Here is a 16,982-nt window from a genome sequence, read left to right as displayed (position 1 = left end):
TTTGTCACAGTATCTAGCTTGGCATTTACAGATATTAATTATGTTAATGATAATGTAGGATCATCAATCACATTCTTTACGTTGTTCCTACTGAGTTGTGCAGTAATAAGTATCAAAGTGGTAATGTAACCTACAATCGAGAGAAGGCAGACTTGTCAGCATTTATTGATTTTGTTGATCAAATTTTACCCCGATTTTTTTCTAATGGGTATTGTTGATCCTGTGAATTTGAAATCTGTAACTATATGTGTGTATAAAGTATGTTATTTGTTGTATATCTAGATTTTTTACAAGGCACTGTGCTGTAAAATCCTGAGAAAGGAGATGTGAAGAGATTATTTTGATAAGAGATGACCCAACCTGAAAAAGCAACTGAATGAGAATTACTGTTTTAATTTTTGTATACCAGTGTTTGGTAGCTTTTTCAAAATGCCTTTAATACCAGTTTATGTGAAGCTTATAGGTGCTGTCTTTTCATCCAAAGTGTTTCAAAGCCCAATTGTTAAAGAAAGAAATGTTTTAGTTTGATTTTACTTTGTTGGTCATTGATAGACATTATGTTGACAGATTTGCTAGCTAGGCATCTCAACAGCCACAGCAAAGTTCCTAAGGTTTAGGATAAGTGTTCATAGAATCTGTTTTATGTAGTTGTAAATCTGAAGAATCCTTGAAAAGCGGATTAAGACATTCCTTGTTCCTAGCCACCCTTATAATGTACAGATGCTTTCATAAGATCATCAGACTTTGGACGTGACATCACGCTACATCTCCGGAATTATCCGTCCAATTAGATGTCTGTCATGGGATAACTGTAGTCAGTGGTGATGGGGAAATGTGTTGTAGTTGCTATTTGATGTTTTCTACCATTGTAGCTGCAATACTTACACCTTGCTTCTGCAAGATAGAAACACACAGGCACCAGCTTTTTGGAAACAGTAATCATAATTGTGTTACAATGAAACTGTTGCTGTACTTGCAGTTATTTCATGTTGATCGTTATGTCATTAAATGAAAAAAAATACAGTCACAAGGCTGTCAAGACAAAACTGTACATCGTGGTTTTGTACATGTAGAGAAGTGGAAGTAGGTGATGTGACGTTTACATTTGTGGATTAATGTTCATAAGCTGTGTGTATCAACCTAGTTAGATGTGTGATAAATGAGGTTGGTACTCTGGCAAATTGGAAATACTCTAATGTAAACGGCTTCACAGTGAATGGACTATGGGACTTACGACATTGTGGTTTGTTCTCAATACAATTGCGCTGAAGTCTTTTGGAATGGCTGAAGTTGTCAATCATGGCCCTAAATTGCAATAATCTCTGGCGCCGTAACTTGAAAGTTCATCTGCGTTCTTTGTAGAAGTCATTCTGGATAAAGTTAAATTTAACTTCCGAAACAAAATTTTTGACTCTTCAACTCCAGTCTTTTTCAAGGCATGGATAATCCACTGCTTCTGTGATGTCTCATTTGGGAAGTTTAAGTTTAACTTTATCCAGATAGTTGGCAATTAGTTAAATTGAACCTTTACAGACTTCATAGACTTCGCAGAGAGTCCAATGGCAAACCGCTTGTTGTACAACAGGCGGTTTGCTGTTGGACTCTCTGTGTAGGAGAATGCATAGACTGTGACATAGATGGACCAGGTTATTGATTTTGTGCAGAAACAAATGACTTGGACACTTTTATCATAAAACATCAATTTACTCTTTTCATTTTGCAGAAATATACAAATAACAGTTATGTACATAGAATAATGATAATTACAGCTTTATGGAAGACAAGTAATACATAAGGATACCATATTTCTGTTATCTAAAAAAAACAACACTTTGTCAGAAAGCTGAGTCTTAGGGCAACATCTACATACATTTTAAGAACATGAGGCATATCGAGCACCAGGTTGCAATATCCAATTTTCTCCAACTCGAAACCTTACAACTGTACTACTGAAAGGTACAGAACAATATAGACTTTTCATATGTAAATGTAACATTATGTCATCACATGTTATCTAACATAACATTGCAACACAAACAATACCTACATGTATAATTCACAAATCTGAAAGACACGTGGCAAACAAAGGTCTTGTATAGATTCAATAGTGTAATCATAACTTCACATAATCTCCAATAACTTTGATACATGCAACAAGACTGATGATTGACAAAACACCCAATATGCAATCCAACAGCTTCCACTATTTTTTCAACTCACACGCAACTACTTTCCACAAGGCAGAATTTTCTGGAAAACTCAACTTGGCTAATCAGCTTTTAAAACTGATACTATGATATGACAGAAATAACACACCACCCATGTCATGAGGTGCTATTGGTTATTCCACATCTTACTTCAATACTGATTTGTCAAATGAGATGTTTCATCCATCCATCCAGTTCCTTTTGGATATGAAAGAGGAGCAAAGGGATTCAATGACCCTTCAGAGCCTATCCTCTTCACAGATTTCTGTAAGTTCAGTGTCTGTTTGCTAAAAATTGTTTCCTGGTCTACAGCCCGGCTCCTACAGATGGTACAGGTTGGAGTTTGGCTGTGCTGGGGTTGGCTGTACGGAGCTGCTCCTCCCGTAAGAAGTAGTAGTCTTTAGACAGGCTGAGGGTGACCACGTCTCGCGCCGTGCCTTGGCTGTGTGGAGAGAGCAAGATCATCCCTATTGAGACCTTTGATACCTCAGAATTGTTCCATCAACAGAATGTAACAGTGGTACACATAATTATCTCACAAGTTGCCTACAGACAGCTTAAAAGATCTGTCTGAGATCAAGAAGAATGATTTCCTAGTGCTGGTATGGCCCTGGCTGCTGAGCTTATTTGTGTGCAGATTATGACACACAAAAAGGCAAAACAGTGTTTCTTTGCCCGTTGAACTGTCATGAATAATTATTCTATTTGCTAGCACAAATGTAGCTGTAACTGCTATGCTTCCATCCAGAACTGGCCTATACTGTTTGAAGTTTAAGTCGGAGAGGGATGAATCTTAGAGTTACACATTGTCAAGTAGGAAACCTCACCTCCAGCGATTTGCATCCACATAGAATTCCCGTGAGTCGACGCTGGAGATAGACGATGTTCTGTCTGACCTGGCATCTCTGGGTAGTCCTGGCTTGCCACTCTTCCCTATCCCTGTCCCCCCGATCTCTCCTCCCCAGGCGGCACGGGGACCAGCCTTCCCTCTGCTGGGGCTACAACAGAAAACAAACCATAATGTTCTATTGATAAATGTAGTAAATGTTACATGTACCTATAGGTTATCTTAGTTCATGACACTCATTTCATAGCCTTGACTTTTAATTGGTAAAGTACAGTAGGCTTTTCCAAGAGATGTTTCTAATATGCCCGTCACATGGCAAGGAAATTGATTGGCCGACAAGTTTGTGAGCTCTAAATGACATTTTCTTCAGTAATATTGCCTAGTGTGCTTTTGATTATCTTGGAATATTACAGATTGTCCTATGTTTGCAGGTCACCAAGCCCTGTAGAGCATAGATTTTTAGGCAAAAAATACACACAATCCTCTGTTGATTTGAAAATATGGTGACGTCGAGATGATCAACATGGCCAAAGCTTGTTCACTGTCTGACATTGGCTTTTGGAAGGTAAAAAGGCAATATTCCTCCTCACAAATGAAATCTTTTTAGTCTTTCACCAATTGCCCTCATACTCCTCACATAGAAACAATAATTTATGTATGGCAGAGTTCAAAACATACAAACAATAGATCTGAAAAGAAGAAGGAAAGGAGAAAACTGTTTGATGAACAGTTCATACATTGGATAAATGAAAATAGTAACATAGTGAAGATAAAGTCATGAATATGTTCCTACAGTCAACAGGACAGGTGCTGTCCTTGGTGCTGAAAAAACTTCTTGTAGAAAAAACTTTATGTAGATTTACACATAAAAACAGGAGCCACACGGGTGCTGAAAGAGTGTACATCAGGTGCATCAAATAGGTGCTGTTCTGCTACATTCAAAGTTACATGTCTGCATCTGTAGTATTGAGGGATCTTTTCCACCAGACCTCTAAAATGGACTTTCCTTCAACTTTGGCGCTTCTTGATACCTAGGTGAGGAAGTATATGGTGTGATATTAAGACAGCTGCTCTGATTCAGTTCTATTTACCCAGTACAGGTAAGCAGTAAATTCAAACAAAACTCCTTGTCGCAAACACAAACCTTTGCCAAACAGTTACAAGGCTGTGTACGACATGTATAACATGCAAAAGCTGGCAAAAGTGTTACACTCACCAAAATCGGAAGTCAGCTGGCAGGAAGTTTCCCATTTTGGCATCATGCTTGGTCTTCAGTATCTGCTTGACGAGGTCCTTCTTTGCGTTACCATAGCCGTTGAAGATGTGGTCACAGAAGAGCAGCTTCCCGCTGTAGTACATCAGGAACATGCCTGCCACGGCGTTGTGTCTCCTCAGCAGCAGTGGCTGGTCATAGTCCGTCCGCTCAGCCGCCACCGCCATGTCGTACTTGAATATTCTGAAGGGATCGGACCGGCTCTGCACGCAAGGCATCGTCCTGTTTTTGTTCCGGTCTATGTACATCCGTTCTAACATGGAATCACACGGGTTAGCGTTCGTGTAGTACGTAGAGGTGACAGCGATGATTATCAGCTGGTTCTTGGGAAGAAACTCCTTGAGGAGACGGTCGAATTCCAGGTCCATGACCAGCGGAACTTTGTGCTTGCTACACTTGCAGGCCAGGATGCCCTCTCCCAGGATCTCAGCACGCAGCGAGACGGGGCAGCCCTCCCGCAGCGGGGTACGCACACGCTCGGGGGTGGACAGGTTGGCATGGCTGGCACTCTTTGGGAAGAGGCTTGAGGGAGCTCGCATCGGAGACCTAGGAAAGAATAAGCAAAGGGTTAATGAATTTTCAGAACTTCAATCAGATGGTCCTTGGATAATAAAGGGATTTGCCACTCTTTTAAAGTATGTAAGCTTTTACAAATTTACATGGGAAAAACTAAGTTAAAGAGATCCTTATGTAGATTACAGAAGGACAGGCATGTAGTCAGCGTGCAAAATACCACTTGCACACTTGCACATTGCAACCACTTTTTGCTTGGTGCAACTTACTTCTAAACTCAGGTTGCAAAGGGTGCAACTTAGATTTTGAGCCTCAGAACTCGATTTTGTAGTCAATTTACTTGGAAGAAATAAATAGACAGAGGCAGCTCTGTGTCATATTAGCCATATCAGTAATTACAGATTCTTCGGCAGATGGACATTATCGGAAGAACAGAACAGCAGCAATCACACACGTGCACATGCTTGCTTATAAGTAATATGATTATGTAAAAGGTTATGTATGTATGTATGTATTGTACCTTTTTTTCATAAATTAGTGAATTGTAGGTAGTGTAACAAGGTGTGCAACTTTGTTTTTGCCCCAAGCTGAGCTTTTGGCTCAGAAAAGTATTTTGTACACTGGTAGTAGAGGGATCCTTACCCTGCACTGGAAGTGGACTGCTGCCTTGTCTTGGCAGACCCAGCCTGGGACTTGGGCTCTCCCTCTTTAGCACTCCCCAGATCCAGACGCACTCTGGAGTCTGTTTCACCCTTTCTTGACAGCGCCTCTGCTGAGCTGAAGGGCCGTGACGAGGCTGCCGTCAGCGGCCTCTCCTGTATCATGTGCCGCGGTGGTGCTGATGGGGAGCGGAAGGACTGGTGCTTGGTGGGAGGGTTCCTCTCCTCCACCTTCTCCCCCTCCTCATCCCCATCCTCATCCTTGGAGATCTGGTGGAAGAGCGAGGTCAGAGGAGTCTTCGCGGCGGGGCGGGCGGACTGGATCGTACGTCGGGCAGACTGTTTACCAGGACGGTGCGACAGCGTGGCGAGGTGGGGAGACCTGATGTGCATGGCGATACGGTAGTGCTCCATCCAATCATCAATCAGGTTCCTGTACACAGAGGATATGATACATTGGTTGAATGCAAACTGTAACATGAAGATGATGAAGTTCCTACATTCACCAGGATAGGTGCTCTCCTTGGTGCTGAAAAGGCTACAACTGGCTTACTTCACAGACAAGTCAATATTGAACATAATTTCTGTGTCTGGGAAAATCCTCTGGCAGAAACAATTATAACTGCAAATGATACAGTGTTTTAAACAAATTATCTAAGACAAAAAATTAAAGTGGGAAGGGAACTAATAATTATTCCAAGGCCCATCGTGCTTGGTTAGGTAGCAAAAAATAACCAGACCCCTGAAATTCTCAGAATAACTGTCATAATTCAGCAGGCTTCTTACTTGACTTTACGCTGCAGTCTGACCAGGTCCTTCTCTGCCTGGGAGAAAAACTCGTCCTTGTCTCCCGGCAGCTCCAGAATCTTGGTCAGCTCAGCCATCTGCTGGGAAACTCTCTTCTCCTGTGGATAGGAACATTAGACAAAAAGTTAGTAAAGTTTACAAGATTCATATTTTCCAGAAAACTTCATTAAGAGCTGTGTATTTATTCATCAACCCAACAACCTTAATCAAAGGAACTTACTAAGAACAACAAGAATATGTCAACAGAAAACCAGCAATCATTGTAGTGAAGTCATTACCAGAACATGAATTAAACTTGTATTAACAACAGGGTTAGAATTTAATCTACATACCTTACAGCAGATATTTAAACTATTTGCTCCCTATTTCCCATAGTCTCTTGCTAACTGACTGATTTTGTTGTATAAACTCCCTGACGTCTGACTGACTTGCCTCCAGATTGCCTGCACTACCCGAAGCTTGTTTACCAGATGTTTCATCTCTGCCTGTGACTGACTCTTTCCTATCCTGATCCCTCCTGTCCTTAGCTGACCCCTGCCGGACTCCTACTACACTGCCTCTGGGTGTAGCCTGCGGATCACTGTCCTGTCTGACTTTGGCACTGCTGCCTCTTGCTGAGTCAGGTCTTCCTAAGTCCTTGTTATCTTTAGTACCACCAAGGTTACTACCAGAAGGCCTCTTTCTGTCTCGCTCTTTTTTAGTAGCTGATACCCTAGCCCATCTTGACTGGGGAAAAATGTGAACATCTCACATACTGCTTATGATTTTCATATTGTGCTTCAATGACACAAAAGGTTTAAATTTACACAAACTACCATTTTAGGATGAAACGGATTCGAAAAGTTGTATTTGACACATAAGAATTACAGTCATAGAAAAGGAATGCTTGAGACTAATCTTGATGTAACCAAAATTTTGAACCACATTCAAAATCTACCGGTAGTGTCTTTCCTCACCTTGTTTTCCAACCATGAATATGAAAAGCTGCAATTCCATGGTACAGAGTGCAAACAGAATGACATATTAGAACACTTTTAGTTGAGTATAAAAATGTTCTATTCTCTAAGTGCATTACGATTATAATGATTATAGTAATTCCTATCTAAGCTATATCCAGTCAACATTACAGAATTGGAAAATATAGCTCAAGTTGCTTATGGATGAGTTTGTTATCATGCTTATCAACATACCTTTGGTTTGATAAATCCTCTTCTCAGTCTGTCCTTTTCTTTCTTCTTGGGTTTGACTGACTCTTTGGCTGCTTGGGAAATGAATGGTCCTTCTGTTTTCAGATAACCCTAAAATAGAGGGGATAAAAGGCACATATTAAGAACTCCTCACTGCACTGAAGGTCTTACTACAATAAATGAGCAATTTATACAAGCAAAAGGCTATTATCTGCAAAAGACAAGAATCATGCTTTACATGTGCAGTGAAGTTACACAGCAAAACACCTTCTATATTGCAGGACAAAATGACTTACCATTTCTTCCACTTTTGGCTGCACAGCCCCAGCATACAGCCCAACATTGAACTTGGCTGTCTCCTTCTGACAGGCAAAGTGCAGGGCAACGGAGGACAGGTTTGTACAGCGGAGCACAAGCAGCTCTGTGACCTGGGGAGACACAGAAATGTTATTGAATGTAAAAATTTGACCTAAGGTAAAGCAAAGACCTATATCTGCAATCTGTATGGTCCTAGTCCTAGTAGTGACTGTTAGGCCAATACTGAACATCACCCATACAGTGCCCTACCTAGTCCCTATCACCCATGCAGTGCCCTACCTAGTTCCTATCACCTGTAAGGATGTCCTACCTAGTCCCTATCATCAATACACATAAATATTCTGAGCTGTAAAATTTGATGAGACCTTACCTGCACATTCACTGTCACGGGGAGTTTCCCCGTCTTTGGCCAGGACCACTGTTTGGAGATGGTTCCGTCTGGCTCCATGAGCATGCCTCCCTCGGGACTCATGACGAAGCGCGGGACACCGTTTGGATGGTAGCAGCAGCCGTGACCCGAGGGTGTGAATGAGGCCAGCATGGTGCCCTGCAGGTTATCTGCATACACATTGGTGTACAGGCCCAGCTGGCCGGGTTTGGTGGGAGGGCTGATCGAGATCGCTACACGACCTGATGGGTAGCTGGGAATGGTTGTTAAGGCAATCACATTCACACTAGCAATCATCAGTATCATTATCATGGGGTGACTAATCTCTCTTCACAGCCAGGGGCAAATTGCTATAGGGGTTTACAATTGGTAAAGCTGGAGATGCAGCCATTCAGCACTAATTCAGGTGATGTCAACATGACAGCAATTGTGATGGAGTCAGAAAACAGTATTGGATCAAAGCTGCATCCTTGAGGTACAACTTTGTTTATTTCTTATTTCCTTTCTACAACTTTTATATCATATATGCATAAAAGTAAGGGTAACTATGTCATAATACAATAACTTTTTTGTAGTTTATTTGCTGTTTAGGCCACACCAATTTAATTTCTTGGTTCACGGATTCGCTCGCTCCAATTTTTTGGAAAAAAAAATAAAAAATAAAAATTACCACTCAGCAAATTTTAACCATTAATGAAACCATTCACCAGCTTTCTGGTGTAGCAAATTGGCCTTTATATTATAAGCTCCTTAAATAGTGGGTACAGGTGCTGTTACTGTACAATAATAGTGTTTTTGTACTTTTTGCAAGCTAAAAACTTTTTTTCTTTATGTTTTGGATTAGCCGTTACCTTTACCCCAACCATTTTATGTTGATGCCAAATTTTCAAAAGGTCTCCACTTCACCATTTGAAAAAGACATAAAAGTAAGTATATTTTTCTGTGAGATGAGTACAGAATTGTGAAAGGATACAAGACAGAGCAGGACCCGTCCGGCAGCTGTCTCATGAGCTTCAGCCTGCCCTGCTCCACTGGGCTGTCCATCCGCGGGATCTTGGGTGGTGACATCACCCTGGCTCCCGGCTTCTGACTGGGCGGCGGCTGCTTCTTATACTTCAGCATGGCTTCTCGTTTGGTGTCGCCATAGTAACGGATGACGAGTGGCTTGTCGTGACCCAACTCAAGCGCCTTTTCATGTTGTTCAGTACTGATGGGATACAAAAGTATGGTGTTTAATGCATTGATACATGGCAATTTATGAAGTGCAATTACTGCTAATTCTAAATGTAAAAGACATCTACAACTGCTGTAAGGTAGCATTTGTGACTGTTAATGGCTGAGATGATGTTATTCTGTTGGTATTGAGTCAACAACATGGAATAACATCTGAATGAATAGTCAGATATAAATGTCATAGTTGAACTTTTCTCATCGCAATTCTCTTAAATGTACAACATGTTTAGATTGATTATGCACATTGGGCACAATAATTCCTTTCATACAAGGCATATTTGTTGAGTATCTACTTACGATACTTTGATGGACAGGAGCAGTCTCTGTCTTGCCCATTCCAACATGGTCTGTCTCTCTGGGTCATCTCGCTCGTTGGGGTGGACAATCCAGCCTGAAGAATATTTACCAAAAACAAAACAGAGTTAACGTTACAAATCAATGGTTCACAAACAGAACAAGATCCATATAATGCAAACATGTAAAATTGCTTATTTACACCAAGGACATTGCAAAAGACTTCAATTCAAGCCCGAGTCCTTTTTTGTATGTAAGAAGACAAAACCACAAGTTGGATGATTGTCCAAACTGTTCAAATCAGAAAGGATGATGAGTTTACTTACCCTTTTCCTCACAGGCTTTGTTGGCCAGAGAGAAGTTGAGCACAGACATGTAGCCAGCTGGGGTGTGGGCTGAGCTGTATGGAAGAGCTGGAAGAGAGACAAAAATTTCAGTACAGGAAATTTTCAATGTGGAAAGCACTGATTCTGAAATCCACAGAGGGCAATTCCCTAACATTAGTAACAATAAGTAACATTGCCATACCAGGAAAGAAGAAAACAGCGCTTAACTGGAAAATGTTTCAAAATGTGCTAAAAATTGGGAATTCAGAGCAGCAATGCAACAAAGACTACTCACAACCACAAAAACAACTGTTAGTGTTACAGCTTGTGCTGCATCCAATTTGCAGTCTGAATGACCCCAGTTGTATAACAATGTCCGGTTATTACTGAAAAGGCTGGTCATTCAACAAGCCTCAACAACCGTCATCTGTCCCCGTAAAAACCTCCCATAATGCACCAGGCACCCAGGCAACCAATCGCAGGGCACATAGGTATGTGATCACAGACCATAGAAAGAATAGTAAGGGTCTCCAAAGGTCCCTCAGATCGCCAGATTTGCGATCTCTTTGTCATGGGTGAAAGGGGATAAAGAGCAGCAGGGGTGATTGAGTGCGGTGTTTTCATGAATAACTGCCGGATAATCAAGTGATCACAACATCATTGTACTCATGGGTCACACTATTCTTACTCCAGTGATGTCCTCATTATAACCACTTGTAGGAGTTTTAATTATACATGATTATGTTCATGATTGACTGTCACCAGGCATAATAGCACTGATTTTATCACAGTTGCTCAGTAAAATGGTATCTCAACATACGCCAACATATGAGTCATCAAAGCTTTCTCTTATATAGCCATTATATACAACTAAGAAATAACAAAACATCTATAAAATCCACTTCTCTCAGCCTAAATAATGAAGTTTCAATGAAAAATCAATATGCTGTTTGGATAAAAATATTTTAACTACACCTTTGATAACTCATAGTCTCTCAGGTAAGTATAACATAGTATCTCTAACATGTACAAGACTTAGTGTAGTATTCATACCTGTTGACACATCGGAGGCCTGTGACCTGGTGTCGTAGAACATTCCGCTGGCTCGGGAAGACATCAGGGAAACCTTCCGATCTGCACCAGCTGGAGGAATAATACATACATGGTCACAAAGGACTTCAGAAATAATTTTAGTGCAAACAAGCTATCAATCCAAATTCAGAAAAGTGGTACGCGATCTTCAAGGAAAAAACAGAAACTGTTCAATAGAAGTAATATCACTGAAGGGTTTCTTATCAAAAGATACAAAATGTGCGACAAATATTTTAGTCAAGATAAAATACCGATAGCCATATCTTCACTATTGATGGGTTCTGACAAATGGAAAAATTGCTTTCTGAAGAAGTCTTTTTGAATTTTGGAACTTTAAACTTAAATCAGGTGTCATTCTCCTTTCAGACTGTTATGAAATTAAACCTATGAAACCATACATTAATTTCAAGGATCTTTTGTGACAAAAGCCACTCTATAAGCCTTTATCTGGATCAAGCATTACTTAACATACTTAACGTCACCCAAAATAACCTTATTTGCCCATCTATATCAAGGTTTAAAGGCTTTTTATTCTGTACCAACTACTAACATCAACCTTCTGTCCAGTTCTAAGTGGGTTCCTATTGAGTGTTTCTTTCCATTACAGAGTACATGTCTCACATGAATACTTTCCTTTAAAATGGTTTGTGGTATAATTGTTTTCAGTGTTTTTATATTCATAGTTGAGTTTTCTTTGCTCCATTTAGAGTTAAAACAGACTGTCAGCCAACACCGTATCCACCTATTCACCCTGAAAAGGTTCAAATAGTACATACAATCCGTCAGTAGCCCTGGTAGACCTGGTAGAGAAAGAAAACAGGAACAGGATATGTGCTTTAAAGAGGGGTTATGACATAAGAATTGTTTCACAGGGTTGAATAAGAATCTCACAAAGACCGTCAAAGGGGTCTGGGCAGAGACTCAAAGCAGAACAAACAGGTCAAAGACAGCGTCTGCCATACTCCTTCATAAATCCAGTTAAAGAATGCAGAGTCTGAGCTCATACGGCTACCTTTTGTGGGTCCTAATCCTTTAAAAGTGTTTTGAGTGATTGATACCTCTATCCTTCATTCGTCGCGCAACGCATGAAGGATCAATAAGATTTGTGCAGCCCAGATTCGGCATGCAAATAGGACGCCTGTGTAAACTTTGCGGGACAAAAACAAGTGTGTACTTAACTCCTGCAATGGACCGCTTCTCGTCACCCTGAAAAGGACCCTTACAACTGGTTCAAAAGGTTGACAGTGTAAATGCGTCACAGTATCCAACTCTCATGTTAGGGGAGACAACTATGACATTTCTCTCATCAACAAACTAAAATATCATGCCTTCATTGTAAGACATATAGACTTTGGGAGATTAAAAGCAATTTTTTCAACACAACTTCTTCCATATCATTTACCTCAGTCTCTGTTTGGATTTTCAATATTAAAGAAAGGAATGACGAAAAAAGAAAACACATCTATTGATAAAGAAAACAAGTCTCAAATTGTATGTACACTAAAAAATGCGTAGGGTTTCAATGCTTTTTTTTGTTTTACAAAAGTCGGTGAGAGAAAAACAAATTGTACGGCCAGATCCGAAAAAAGAAAGGGGTGTTGGAGTTAATAAGGGTTGGGTCAAGTGTGATGTAGTGCTTTGGGGCCATTCCGCATGTTTTATCACCAGCTAACGCGATGCCCACACAATGGTAGCCAACAGTAATTGTTATATATGGTGCACACTAACTCTATCAGCATACATTCTTCCACAGATTACATGTTGACTCAGGGTTAAACATGAACTCAATTTACTCCGCCTGTTTTCTGGCTACACAATAATGTATCATTCATTGAAAAAAGTTTGTAAGTTTTAATAGTCTATGGGTAAAAAAATTATTCTTTCACATTTAATTTCTGTGCAAACTTTTAAGTTGTTTAAAATGTAGTCTTCTAATGGTTCTGGAACAATGTTGACTCAATACTTCATTCCCTAAAATTGCTTTTTCTCCTTTGAAACCACTAACCCTACAGTTATTACTGAACTATTAGAAACCAAATTATGTCATCTGTATAAACTACTGTCAGTACCGGTACGTTTCATATCATTAGATGGCAGTATACTAATTACACAAAACATTGGGAGCATGTCTTCCTACACCATGACTATCCAAAAGTCAAATTTAGACATACATGTATTTGAGTTATAAAGACTAAAATCTGTGCAGGGAAAGTATGAACTCTGCATGTCTTGGTGAAAGTTATTAGATTCTGTTCTGGCCCACTTATCACTATGGTGCTATGATACGCTGTGTACTGTTGGTTGGGCAGAGTTGTTTGCCTGATTTAACTAATGATGTATTATAGCCCCACTTTGGTTTAATCATTAATCCCACAGTAATTGATTTGTCACCATTTGTGATGGATAACAAACCCTGACTAATTGATTGCCATGCTAACGTTGATTGGCATTTGTATGGTCTTTTTATACTCCCTTTACTTTTACCAATGGAATGTTTTAAGGAAGAGCCCATGCTACTGACGATAAAAAAAATTGTATTCTAGTCCGCTTTGTTACACAAAGCTTTTTTTCACACCAAATGTCTTTGTCATGTTAGATCACCTGTTTCATTGACAACAGGTGGTCAAGGATTTTCATCCATGGTCAATGCTGACAAACAGAGGCCATGTAAAGTGTCAAACTTGAATATCCTACGTACAATTTTACCGTTAAACTTACAACTTTGAAATCATGTTTTCTCATGAGTCCATAACATGTCATGGGAAAGAAAACCTGTCAGAAGCTGCCCTGTATGGAGGCAGGTGTTTCAGGTAAAAGGCTACTAAAACAATTGGGGAAATCTGATACCACTAGTGAACCTGCACCATCAACTACAGGAAAACACACCTTGATACAAGGTGTCAAGTTGATACACTGGGCACAAAACAGTCATCTTTTCATCAGTTGTGTTTAAGAAATAACAGCTGGTTCTTTCTCTCTCTTGACTTTCTTTCTAATTAGAAATTCCGTAAGAAATGTCTGTTTGCAAATATTCAATTTAGCTCTGTATTGAAGCAAATTGGAAAATTGTTTTGAAACAGGTGTTCCTGATACCTGTCAAAACCCATGCCCATATCTCACCTGGCAACTTGAACCTCTCCGCTCGAGTTCTGGACCTCCCACCACCAGACAGCACTCGGCCTTCTTTTATTTGGGCAAATCCCACTTTAGATCTCAAGTCATCTTGATCGTCGTCTCGCGGGGAGTCCACACTTTCTTCTGATATCACATCACTCCTGGTGCCTGCTCTTCTCCGCCTCCTTCTCTCTGAGCCCTCCTCATCTTTTGATGTTTCCCGATCAGCATCCATCCGACTGGTGGACGATTTTGATTCGTCCATATGCGTGGGATCTATTGTACCTTCCGAGTGCTTTTTTGTCGCAGAGGTTCCTCTGTACGCATTTGACTGCCACTCACGTTTGGTGAATACCACATCCGAACAGAGCTCTTTGAATCCCCAACAGAGTTGCCACACAATATCTGTGTGAAGGTTCACTGTTTCTTCATGTTCAAATAGATACAAAACTTTTGCCAACTCTACAAGTAGTGTAGGTGCGGCGTATTTCGACTCTTCAAACTGGATTTTCTGTGGATCGTCCCAGGCTAGTTTATTCTCCTGTTCTTGCTGTTCTAACTGTGCTAAGTTCGAGGTAGCTCGATCTAGAGATTCTTGAATTAGAGACAAAGTTTGGTTGATTGCCGGTAGTAAACTTTCCTTCTTCTTGCCGCCTTCCTCCGTCTCCTCGTGTGTACCCACTTCAGTATCCGCCTCCGCTTTCTTCTGCTTGTCCTGTTTCGTCAAGAAAGCTGCCAGGCGAGGATTGAAGTTGGCAAACCGCAGAGACTGAGGAAGCTCGTCAGGGGACTTGCGGAACCGCTTGGCGGACTTACGACTGGTCTGTTGCCAGAAGAATGTGGAGCCGGCTGCTCTCCAGGGAGGGGGTAACTCCTGCACTGGCGCTGATGATGATGCGATTGATGTCATGGTGATTTCGTGAGGTCAAAATCAGATTGTTCTGGAACAAACTTCGTCAGGAGCTCACCTCGTCCGGGTCTGGAACAGAAAAATTTGCAGGACGGAGTTAGTTGCTTTGCATGGCGATTTTCGGGAGTGCTAGTGAATCGTGCGGTCCCCAGGGCTTTGATAATTACGCTGTAGACATCATGGTAAATTTACTGCTATCTCAGTAGTTCACACTTACACGAATAATCAATGCAAAGACGGAATCGACTGAGTTGCCATAGCATGAAGCGTAATCTCAGCACGGCCCTCCCAACCATAAGTTCCCAACAGCAACGTCCCGGGACAGCGAAGTGGCCAACCTGCTCGGAGACCTGTTGCATGTCAGAAAAGGCACTCAAAACAAGAAACATGATCACTTACCAATTATATATCATTCCCTGAAGATCTTTTCAAGATTTAATCCTTCAGGAGGACGTTCAAAGCCTCTCCTAAGGAGCCCTAAAGCCCGTCTCGAGAGAGACTCTCGGTACATGCCATGCGGGCCGCCATGTTGACTGGGTACTTGAGAACCCCAACTGTTTATAGGTGTTTGGATTGGGGACAGTGGGGGCGTGGCCAGTCTCCCTGGAGACGGGACGCCTGACAGGTCCTACAGGTGTGCTGTGGCGTACGGTGCGCCAGGGGTCATACCTGGTTGCTATGGGGGAACGTGAGAAGGCATTCATCATGCCGCCTGGCAGGTTAGGTCGGTACTAGAATAGCACTTCACCATTTGTTCGCGGGCAGCTGAGTACATTTGATCCTCTGAAAGGGGACACTCCAGTATTCAACCAGTTAGATCACTTTCTGTGATGTTTGTAGCGTTAAACATGTTACAGTGTTGACTTGTTTTGTATCAACTTATTTAACAGGTGGGGAGGAGGAATATAACACCGATGACAAGGTGAAGGTGGTTTTCGTATTGTCAAGTCCAGGCCTTATGAATTATTTTGTTGTTGTCACAAGATGCGGAGCAGAATCCCTTTTTTATACCAAATCTGAGTAATTAATAACTTATGAAGGTATCATCAAGGTATCAAGGTATGAACAAACATTCCGCGGGGAAAGTTCGCAAATGACATAAATCATCATGGTGACCCAGCTTGAAAAATAAAAGACAATACAGGGAATGTGTCTGGCTCTGTTACGATCATGAGATAGTTGCTCTCATACTGAAGCTGCATTTTGTTTCGCGGTAGGAGGCGGGAAAGGAGATTTAGCGATGTTTTATATTCGCGATTGAAACAATTATGCAGTACAGCTAGTAATACATTGGAAACGCATGTCCGCGGTGTCGGTGGGAGGTCACCGTGAAAATAGATCAAAATCCAACCACCGATTTTTTTACGATTTACAATATTCAGAAGTAACACGTTACACTAACTAAACGTTACTACTTCGATTGAGGGGTAACGTTAGTACGTATACCGGTTGACGGCGTCGTTGGATTCAAAGCTGTCAACGGGGAATAAGCAGCCTACTTCGAGACAAAGAGGAACGACGGTAGCCTGATTAGATCTCGCTTATAGCGGCCCGCCAAACATCCGCCGGCTCCAGGAGGGGCCAGTTTCTTACAGCCCTGGACAGCGGACTTTGCGTTACACAGACTAGAACGACGGGGGGCAAAGAAGTTTTAGCGGGCTGAAGAGGAACGGTGGAGTCAAAGCTAAATTAAAAAGAAGTTTTATGGGAATGATAAATATAACGTTATATATATAGCGGGTCCCGGTCTTCACTTAGTCTCTACCAGACTCCGGATCGCTGGAAAAATAGTAGAAATGGAACAAATTTAGGAG

At 41.2% G+C, this 16,982-nt stretch overlaps 1 protein-coding gene across 3 annotated transcripts; it reads right to left on the bottom strand.

The window, feature by feature from the left end:
- Window positions 1-16,913, bottom strand: LOC118416483. Of its 3 annotated transcripts, XM_035821597.1 has the most exons (16): window positions 15,568-16,913; window positions 14,265-15,237; window positions 11,921-11,944; window positions 11,106-11,195; window positions 10,053-10,139; window positions 9,730-9,823; window positions 9,173-9,406; window positions 8,182-8,452; window positions 7,790-7,921; window positions 7,497-7,604; window positions 6,739-7,032; window positions 6,286-6,404; window positions 5,483-5,932; window positions 4,271-4,873; window positions 3,035-3,205; window positions 1-2,649 (listed from the first exon to the last, which is right to left on the bottom strand). In XM_035821597.1, the coding sequence occupies exons 2-16, from the start codon at window positions 15,166-15,168 to the stop codon at window positions 2,514-2,516; spliced, it is 3,717 nt and encodes a 1,238-aa protein (XP_035677490.1). In that variant the 5' UTR covers window positions 15,169-15,237; window positions 15,568-16,913; the 3' UTR covers window positions 1-2,513. The 3 variants fall into 3 exon arrangements, with proteins under 3 accessions (XP_035677490.1, XP_035677491.1, XP_035677492.1); XM_035821598.1 differs by lacking the exon at window positions 11,921-11,944 and having other exon boundaries at window positions 15,568-16,911; XM_035821599.1 differs by lacking the exon at window positions 6,739-7,032 and having other exon boundaries at window positions 15,568-16,903.
- Between the last annotated feature and the right edge of the window lie 69 nt (window positions 16,914-16,982).

The sequence above is a fragment of the Branchiostoma floridae genome, chromosome 5 (genome assembly GCF_000003815.2).
Source record: "Branchiostoma floridae strain S238N-H82 chromosome 5, Bfl_VNyyK, whole genome shotgun sequence".
NCBI classification, from domain to species: Eukaryota; Metazoa; Chordata; class Leptocardii; order Amphioxiformes; family Branchiostomatidae; genus Branchiostoma; species Branchiostoma floridae.
The sequence above is the reverse complement of the archived record's forward strand: the minus strand, read 5'-3'. Positions and strand labels throughout refer to the sequence as shown.